The sequence below is a fragment of the Lacerta agilis genome, chromosome 13, assembly GCF_009819535.1.
Source record: "Lacerta agilis isolate rLacAgi1 chromosome 13, rLacAgi1.pri, whole genome shotgun sequence".
NCBI lineage: Eukaryota > Metazoa > Chordata > Lepidosauria > Squamata > Lacertidae > Lacerta > Lacerta agilis.
In genome coordinates, this window is record NC_046324.1 from 16,462,966 (window position 1) to 16,473,227 (window position 10,262).

The window sequence follows — 10,262 nt, forward strand, 5'->3', positions numbered from 1 at the left end:
TGGAATGGACAGCTTCATCCATCCCTACTTCTGACTCACAGTGATTTGAGCTCTGGGCCATCTTTGAAAGGGCTGAAAGAATGATGCATCACATAATTTGGGTTGTTTTGATCTCTCAGCATATCGTTGCTTTGCTCTGGAAACCACCTACAAGTGATGTTGCATCTCAAGCCATTTTTAATTTCTGAATAAGAGGGTCTTCAGCATCTGGCACAAACTTACTGTTACAGCAGCAAAGCGTGTGTTGTGTTTGTGTACACGTGCTTGGCAGGTCTTCTCTGCTCTGATCTAAGCCAGGGCTCACCTAGTATGTGGTCAGCGACTGGAGAGAACAGTTTATCCAGGGAGAAGCGGAAAGCTATATAAACAGCCACCTTAGCAAAGCGACGGGTGCTGATGAACACAAATAGGCAAAACAGGGAACATTCCTGCCTGGAATCACAGTAGCAGAAGCAGACCTCGTATCTCTAGGAGTTCTGCAGCAAGGTAGGGGGACAGAATTGAAGACGGGAGGCACTTCCAGATGAGTTGTCATTGAGCATTCATCCTGATACACTCGAAGGGAGATCAAATGTTGGCTACTTACTTGAACATTCACTCTGATTCGTTTGTGGGGAGGTTAGATGCCATTGCGTCAAAGTACGCATTATCCCACAGGTTCCAGTGCATTTTCCTGTCACTTTCCTTACTGCAATTAGCCTGGTGCTTTGGAGGGGAAAGTTTGTTGCGCAATACCTCCCAATGTGCGACATGGATGTGCCAGTGTCATGGACTGCTTGGACGCAGAGGAATGGTGGGAGAAACCAGCTGGGGAATCCCTAAGGGAAGCAGGCTCAGAGCCTGGGGATCGGTGGTGGGATGACGATGAATGGTCAGAGGGAGAAGAGGGAGAAGACTGGGAGGAGTTGGTGTCAGAAGCTGAAGAGGCAACAGGGCTTAGTGAGCGGCGGTGAGTCCGTGGTAGAGAGCAGTCCAGACTCAGAGACAGAAGCCGAAGCAGGGGAAGAGGGGGGCCAAGAGGCAGAGATGAGTCAGGCTGTTGGAGGGCCCCTCCTGCTGCAACAAGCACCCCTCCCCCCTGTAGTTTATTCTACAGCAGGGGCCTTTTTTTAGCCTGGGGCCACCTTAGCTTCTGTGCAACCTTCTAGGGGCCTCATGCCAGTGGTGGGCAGGGCCAGAGGGAGAAGTGGGAGGAGCACCGAATGTCAGTGTTACCATTTTACCATTACATAGGGGGCTAATTACCACACACAAACCCCTCTTATCTTTCATCCAGGCATGCAAGACACATCATCAGAGTACAAAAACATGCAAAAACATCCAAGGAGGGTGTGATTGAGTGTGGGCTGGGGGGGGCGGAGAATCTCGAGGGCCAGATAGAGACACCTAGAGGGCCACAATTGGGTTCCCCATCCCTGTCCTACAGTGTATTCTTTCTTCTAGCGTGGGGAAAAACAAAAATCCAAGTAAACAAATAAACATCTTGTTCATTGCCCATTTTCTGAGCTGTATGACAGCTGCCCTGCCCCTTATCATTTGGCTCCAGGAATGTTCCCTTTCCCTCATCCTGTTGAGAACAAAAGATGACCCCAAAACCGCCTGAACAAGAGGTGCATCTGTGTTTATTTTACTCCCTTGTGCACAAAAGCAAAGTACCAGCACATAAATGAGTCTAGAAACAGCCACAGCCGTCTTATTTACACACACAGCCTTCTCAGCTCACCGTAGAAAGAAGAGCACATGGTAGTGACTTGAAATTACACACATATATTCAGGAAGTGGCTATGCATTGTGGAAACGACAGTGTGAAGGGTTCAGATCCAAGACTCATTTTCAGTTGTAGGCTGTAACACTAGAACAGAAGTGGAGAATCCTGCACGTGCCCCCCCCCCGATATTGCTGGACAAAAGCTTCAATTCTTGATGACTGGCCATGGAGCTGATGGGAGCTGACGTTCAATACCATGTATGCAGCGATCTCATTCCAAAGAAACCAACCCCAGGGTAGACCTTGTAACTTCTCTCCACTAGGCTGCTACCTGGGAACTGGTTTCCTTTGCATGCAAAGGATTGCTTTCCACAAACAGCACATATCGAGTGCTTCTCCCTCTCCACTGGACAGCCACTGCCCAACCCAACCTGTGCATCTGGGGTGAAAGGGCAGACCATCTCCTTGCAACCTCCCTTCTCTGCCAGAGGAGTCGACTGCTGCTCCCAATTCCTTGCACTTTCAATCGCTTCTTAGGTGCCCCGGGGACAATTTTCCAGCAGAAGACAAGCTCCAGCTCCTCTCTGGGATCAGGCTGTTTAAGATCTACCACACCCACACAAGGCCCTGGAAGGAAGCCATGTCTCTCTCCCTTTGCACAGGCGTGTGCTGTACATCACTTAAGAACAGCAGCTGCCTGCTGCCAGCCAACGGATTGGGAGGGAGGGGTGGCTGATTAGGACATGGAGTTCCAGGCACCTACTCACATCGCTGCAGCTCAGCAGTAAAGCAGTCAAGTCAAAAGCAAGCAAGACAGAACCGGAGGCTGGAGGAAGACTTGGCAAAGACTCCTGCATCTTTGCTCAGAACACGCAGCCGACAATATGCTTCTTCCAAGCTGCTGTTACCAAGGCAGGAGTAGCGAGGACTTGACACCAACGTGTACAGTGGGAGGCTAAGATTGTACCATATAAGTTTGCCCCATTCAGCCTCCAATGGGCTTAAGAGATGGGAATGTTTTGCATGAATAAAGTCCCAGATTCTACTGTTCAGGTCCAGCATCACCAAGCAGCCCCACCAGTGTTGGAGACTGCAGCTGGGTTTTAATTTCCCACAATGCCCCATTACGTTGCTCAGGGGGCACTACTGGAAATTAAAATGTCGGGGCACACCCAATCCCCTGCCCCGGTGCCTGCAGCAGTGCTGATAAGCCTGTTGGGGGCCACCCATGCAGAGATGACCCTGCTGAAGTCACCTGAATCCCAGGCATCTGCAGTTAAAGGCTGTTGGGTAGCAGACCTGGGGAATCCTCTGTAAGAGGATTTGCCAGCAAGCCAAATTAGGATGTACTGGGCCGGGTGGGTGACTCAGTGTAAGATAGCTCTGTACAGTGTTAGGAACTCCAGAGCTGACAATGAGATTTGCAATCCCATCCATCGAGTGAAATTCCCATCTGTGCCATGGGGTGTAAAATGAAGATGTAGGACGGTCGCATCCACACATTTAAAGCATTTTTATGGCCCCCACCCAAATAATCATGGGAGCTCTCGTTTACCCCCTCACAAAGCTACAATTCCCAATACCCCTAACAAACTACAGTTCCCAGTATTCTTGTAAGGTGAGGGCACGCTTTAAATGTGAATTAAAAATATGGTGTGGATGCAACTGTTGTCTCTTTCAGTCCAGAACAGCCTTTTTTCAACCTTGGGTTCTCAGGGGCTCTTGAACTACCGCCCCCATCATCCCTGAACACTGGCCATGCTGGCTAGGAATGACAGGAGTTGTAGTCCAACAACATCTAGGAATCCAAGGTTGAGAAAGGTTGGTCTAGAGATATGGCCCTGTGCAAAAGCCAAGGTTTCATTGCAGCTCTCGTGCACCAATATAGGAGACTGAAATGCAGACCCGCAGCTTAAAACAAGGGTCTTGGGCAAGAAGCTACCTGCCCTTATCCAATTCCTACTGTGTGAAAGTTCAGGGGGAAGGGAACGTTCATCCCCCCCCCCCCTTAAGGGCAGCCTGGCACCTCTTGAATTTCAACACCACAGGAAATCACTTTATTGCCTATTGAGTCGCATTGCCCTGCAGACTCCTGCCTCTGGAGCAGGGTTAGAAGAATGAGATACCCTACTCCAGGCAGTGAAGGCTGGATGCCATGGTGTTTCTCATATTCTCAGTCCACCTCACTAGTGGTGGTGGGTGCCCATTGGGACTGGTAGGGCAGAAGGCAAGGAGACCAACAGTAGGTGGCTCCACAGCCACTGACAGACCGAGCCACCCCCTGATGGGTTGTACATAAGAAGGCAGGCAGGTGGGAGCTGGCTGATGGCAGACTGAGGTTGGTGGGGCAGTGCCCTGTTCGCCCTGGTGGACCAGCTTCCACCATGTCTCACATGGAGTCTGTTCTCTTCCGGGCAAACACAGCAGACACGCTCTTCACGATGCTGCGGATCCCAGTGCCTTTCTTCACGGCCAGTTTGGCCTCGCAGATGCGTTCCGCCAGGCTGTTGAAGACCACGAGGGCCCCGTGGTAGGCCTCTGCTGCTGACACCTCGTAGAACTCGCAGTCCAAGGAAAGAGCCAGGAGCCTGCCCTCCTCGCTAGAGACTGTGCGCCGGTGGTGCAAGTCTCGCTTGTTGCCCACAATGACAATGGGCACTTTCTCCTGGGATGGTCCTTCTTTGGCCGCCTTGATGAACTGGACTTTGGGCTGCACACTGTTAAAGCTGGCTCGGTCACAGATGCTGTAGACCAAGACAAAGCCATCGGCCCACTGGATGCGCTTGTCCTCAGAAGGGCTCTCATCTGTCCGTTCCTGAAAAGGAAGAAAAATGTAAGGGTTCCAATGTTTAGTCTATTGATTGGTTGCTCTTTTTTATTGAATAAAAACAATGCCCTTATCAAACAGTTGGTCTGCAAATATAAAGCATTCCCTTGGAGGGGCGAGAGAAGGAAAGATGTATCTTCTAAGTTGGTGATTGGAGAACCTGCAGTTCTGCAGATGCTGTTGGACTCAGCCTCAAGCAGCATGGCCAATGTTCAGGATTGATGGGAGTTGTAGTGCAGCAACATACTGAGCCCCCCACCCCAATCTGAAAGAAATAATAATAATAATATATTCTTCATCACAATTGTTGTTTTTCTCATATGCAGATTTATTCAGTTTATTGACTGAGGTTCATGTGACTAAAATTTAATCTAATCAGATGACAAATAAGTTGAGAACCCAGGAGATGCAATAAAATAACATTAAGAAGGCTGGTCTTTCAGAGGAGCACCATAGAAACAAATGCCATTGACTGGAATTCCCATAGTTACGGTAGTCAGGTACTTCTCCAGAAACTAATCCTGTGCAACAGTCTCACACACGGCTTTTGAACTTGCTGCACTCTTGTCAAGAGGAGACTCCTACTCCCCTTGTAGAGCAATAATTCCCTGAGCTCCCTGGGAAGAGGGGTTGATTGTTAAACCACTCTGGGAATTGTAGCTCCGTGAAGGGGAACAACTCTCAGCACCCATAACAAATGACAGTTCCCAGAATTCTTCGTGGAAAGCTCTGGCTGATATAAGAGGGCAGATGGGGCCTTAGAAAGTGGAGTTTTACACACTTACACACACACACACACACACACACACACACACACACGAGAGAGAGGGGGGGGGAATTTGGCACGAAGCTTGTAATTTAAAGGCACTGATCGTCTGCCAGTCCTTTGGGAATTAACTGAGATCAACTGGGAATATTTATATTTTTAACTGTTGCTTGCTTTGCATTTGTTTTAAATAGTTTACTTTCTTATTTTAAAAAAATCCCCACCTCCCACAATCATGAATCTCTTGTCAACCTTCTGTCATTGCTGTTCAAAGGCGGAGTATAAGTACTGGAATTTGAATGAAGGTGATCGTGTGGACGGTTACATCCAGTCAAAGGCGACTATGGGATTGCGCTGCTCATCTTGCTTTCAAGTCGAGGGAGCTGGCGTTCGTTCACGGACAGCTTTCTGGGTCATGTGGCCAGCAAGACTAAACTGCTTCTGGTGCAACGGAAACATCGTGACAGAAGCCAGAGCACACAGAAACACCGTTTACCTTCCCACCACTGCGGTACCTGTTTATCTACTTGCACTGGCATGCTTTCAAACTACTAGGTTCGCAGGAGTTGGGACAGAGCAACGGGAGCTCATCCCATCGCGGGGATCTGAACCGCCGACCTTCTGATTGGTGATAGTTTAGGATAACCCCCTCACCTGTGAGCAAGGGAAATCCCAGATGTGGAAGAGGATCTCTCTGCCTTCCGCTGCCAAAGTGTGGGTGTAGATAGACTCTGGGTGGGGAAAAGCACACAGTTCAGGTTTGCCAAAAAGCCGCTCCCAATAGCTCTGTTCTCTCGCTTCCCCTCTCTGCGTCTGCTCCTCTGCCACTCCCTTTCCTACCTGGCATTCCTCTCCAGGTGTTAGCAACTGGCAGCCTCGTAAAGCAAGAAACGAGAACTGAAAAGTTTTATACAGTTTCGATCCCTGTATGGGACAGCGGCATATTCCTGCACTGCAGGCAGTTGGGCGAGATAATCCTCAGGGTACCTTCTAACTCAACAATTCTATGAATCAAAGATTTCTCCTTCCTCTTTAGTGGCAACTTTATACAGCCAAACCTCGGTTCCCAAACACCTCCATTTTGGAACGTTTAGGCTCCCGAACGACGAAAACCCGAAAGTAGGTGTTCGGGTTTTCTAACTTTTTTGGAAGCCGAACATCTGTCGCGGCTTCTGCTTGCAGCCAATCGGAAGCCATGCCTCGGTTGTTGAACATTTCGGAAGCCGAATGGGCTTCCGTAACAGATTACGTTCAGCAACCAAGCTTTGATTGTACCCACAAAGTGGCTTACTGTGTGTGGGAAGCTACTGTGCAGTGTTGGCTATAGGTGCCCTCCTTGTGGCAGTTGAGCAGCAGGCTAAGAATCTGGACCAGCTGCAGGACTGAGAAGGCCCTGGGGAAAGCAGCCTCCAGGTCCTGGTGGGCCTGGATGGACTTTTCTGGCCCTGTTGATGGTGCTACAACCAGTACCGGATAGCTTCGAGCTGCCATTTAATTTTCCATAGTGCCCAGGAGTAGTGCAATGCTGGAGCCACCATGTGACATTAAAATGGCAGAGGTCATAGGAAGTTCCCTTATTGGCCCACCTAGCTCCCTTATTGGCCCACCTAGGTTTCAGGTTTGGAGAAGCAGGCATCAGCGCAGAGACAGACTCCGGCAGCTGCCTGAGAATCCCCTATGCTGGCACTGGTTTTTCTAGAATCCCCTCACTGGATGGTAATCTAATCTACCCATCCCCTCCTGCTCCACATTTCACGGCAGAAGGAAACGACCCAGCTCTTTGCACAGCATCCATTTTTGCAATTGGGATTTTTTTTCCTTTTTTTTTCAACCATCTAGCCTGCCCAAGGGTGACATGAAATTAACAGGCGCAAATCTTTCTGTGCAATGATGCAATTAAGACACTCACCCATGTCTCCATATTCCCCGATGAACCTTCTAGTGAGAAAGCGCACTGTCAGAGCTGTGAAAAAGAGTGGGAGTTGTAAATGTTATGTAGGACAGATATTGAGTTTTGGGGGGGGGGGACCTTTGTTCTATTCTCAGACTGAGCAAAACAAAACAAAATCACACCACCCCGGACGCAAACTCAAACCTACAAATATGAAAGTTCTCAAAATTAAGTTTGCTGGATTTGTAGCTGATCTAACTGCTATCCCCCCCCCAAGAGAAAATCTTAAACCAAAAGCATAATTTTGCACATGGTTTATAACCATGTGCTAATGGCCACTTCCAATTAAAGATGTTTGCAAAGTTGTAGGTCACTGCTCCTATAAACGTCTATAATGATAGCACAATCCCAATTGTGTTTAGTTCCACTGAGCTGGTTTGCATGTAATGCTGTGCCAAACCATGGCTTAGCATGAACACATGAGAATTGCAACCTTCTGAACTCCTCTCCTGGTATTGTTGCCACCATACAATCTGGGCCTAAGCCATGGTTTGGTTTAGCGTTCCATTTGAACCCGAGCTTGTGGTCTGTCTCATTCTAGACAAACCATTTATAGCTAAGGTTTGTTCATTAGTTTGCAGTTCAAGAATCGGGGCTCAAATGATACAGTACGCCAAATTATGGCTTCGCTCACATAAACGCAGCAGGAGGAGGACTGGGCAAGGAGCAAACACAATCTTCTTTCTGGGAACCTTCACAATAGTGCATTTGCCCTAAACCATGGTTTGGTTCAGAGTTACATGCACACCAGCTCACGGCATTCTGTGGACCTTGCTCCCTAATAATTGTATTCAGGATAGCAGCCTTATTTCTAAGTTCAATAGAATTTTTGTGGAATTTCCTTCATACCGAGTTCCATAACACTTGGGGAGCATATGATTGGGCTGTTATTTTATCTTTATTTCTTACATTTCTGCTCCACCTTTCTTCTACCATAGAACCCAAGTTGTTCCCACACAGTCACCCATCCAGGCATTAACCAGACTCGAGCCTGCTTAGCTTTGACAAGATGGTCACTTTGTTTGCCTAAAAGCCATTTTGCTAGTAATGCCTCAATTAACATCCAAGTTAATATGCAAAAACTCACAAAAAAGGTGCAGCTATTGACAAATTATAGTATATATTTCATGTATGGATGCAATCATTATACTTCAGATTAGAGTTTCTTTAAAATAAGGCTGCAATCATTTGTACATCTACTTGAGAGTAAGTCCAATGAAATCAGCAGGATCTACTTCTGAGCAAACATGCACAGAAGTCCACTGGAAATATATACTGCAAAAGTTAAGAAACAAAAATTAATTTAAAAAAAGAAGACATTTCAGTGAGCTGTGAAATACTGCAATCTTCTCTCTGCGCTTCACATCATTTAGCAATTCCGATGAGAGGAGGTTAGCAATTGGCTCATACAACGGGATCGTAGTGGATCATGCAACTTTTCTCGTGTACTGTAAATATGGAACTCACAAAACATTGCTGAGTTGTGTTCCACCCTAGCTACCTTTTCTGAAAGGCAAAAGAGAACTCTCCACTTCAGATAGCACACGTTTAAGTTTTGCATGCTTCTCAAGTTGAGAAGTCCCCAAAATGCAGGGTTTCTGTCTTTGAGGGGGTGTTTTGCAGCATTAAGTTTCCAGGTTTCCATCGTTTGGCTCACCTTTCGTTACTTTCTTCCAGTGACAGAACTCACCTGATTTTCCCACGCTGTCTGCTCCAAGGACCACCACATTGGCCTCCACTTTCAGTGGCGAAGGAGTGGGTGCCTCCACCCCAGACTGGTGGTCTGGGGTGTAGCTGGCACTTCTACGCAGAGGGATTCGGAGGACCATTGGTGGATCTGTTCTCACCCAATCTGTCAACCCCTGACTTGTCTCTTTGCTGCTTTCCTCTCTCTGTTCAGTCAGAAGGAGAATGACTCCCTTTCTGACTGCAGCTGGAGGAGTGATTTGCATGGATCATACCATTCCTAATGAACAGGAGGGGTTTCACTCAGGGGAGCTGCTAGGTGAACAGATCCCCAGCTATTAAAAAGCACACCGTGACAGCAACGTAGCTGGCTAATTTTATTCACAATGAAATTGTCAAGAGGAACTAGTGATGAGATTGACCCCCCTGCATTAGAGTAGTGGGAGAATCTGGGTGGGGGTCATTCTTCTATATAGATTTCGCCTCCAGTACTTTCCATATATTATACACACAGCCCAATATGGAATGAGATGAACCCCATCATGTGTTCAAAGTGCATATGATTGGTATCTAACACACCGAGTAAAATTGAGTCAAAATGTACAAAACAAGTTGAAAATTGTGTTGGAAATGTAAAGAGAAGGCGGGTACTTTTTACTATATGTGGTGGACATGTACTTTGGTAAAGGCTTTCTGGGAAATGATATATAATGAAGTAAAGAAAATGTTTTTAAAAACATTTGTTTAAAAAACCCGGAAGCCTTCTTACTAGGTATAATAGGTGAAGAGTTACCAAGAGAAGATAAAAGTCTTTTTATGTATGCAACAACGGCAGGGAGAATGCTACTAGCCCAGAGATGGAAGGAAGGAGAAATACCAACAAAAGAAGAATGGCAGATAAAACTGGTGGGAGTATGCGGAGATGGCGAAACTGACGGGGAAGATCCAAAACCAGGAAGATCAAATATTTTCTAAAAACTGGAGTAAATTTATAATTTATTTAAAAGACCACTGTAAACAATTAAAATCTTTGGCAGGGGTGTAATGATACTTGTAATGTGGAATTACTTATGGTAATTATGGTTATAAAATACATGGATAATGGTAAAAGATGCAGAAATTTTAAACTTAAACATGGAACCCATGGAGGGAGGGAAGGAGGTCCGAAGGTTCAAAAGAACCTTGTATTTTAATGTTTGAAATGGTTATGTTTTATATGTATAAAATTATCAAAAACCCAATAAAAATTATAATAAGTAAAAACAAAGTGCATATGAAGGCCTCTGTTTGAAGGTATTTTCTGTTTGAAGAGCTGTCTGTCCAGG

General features: G+C 46.7%; 1 protein-coding gene across 1 annotated transcript; it reads right to left on the bottom strand.

The window, feature by feature from the left end:
• Window positions 1-3,740: 3,740 nt before the first annotated feature.
• On the bottom strand, window positions 3,741-9,169 carry LOC117056930 (ras-related and estrogen-regulated growth inhibitor-like protein). The gene is made up of 4 exons (XM_033167629.1): window positions 8,942-9,169; window positions 7,210-7,263; window positions 5,955-6,031; window positions 3,741-4,522 (listed from the first exon to the last, which is right to left on the bottom strand). The coding sequence occupies exons 1-4, from the start codon at window positions 9,078-9,080 to the stop codon at window positions 4,097-4,099; spliced, it is 696 nt and encodes a 231-aa protein (XP_033023520.1). The 5' UTR covers window positions 9,081-9,169; the 3' UTR covers window positions 3,741-4,096.
• Window positions 9,170-10,262: the final 1,093 nt, after the last annotated feature.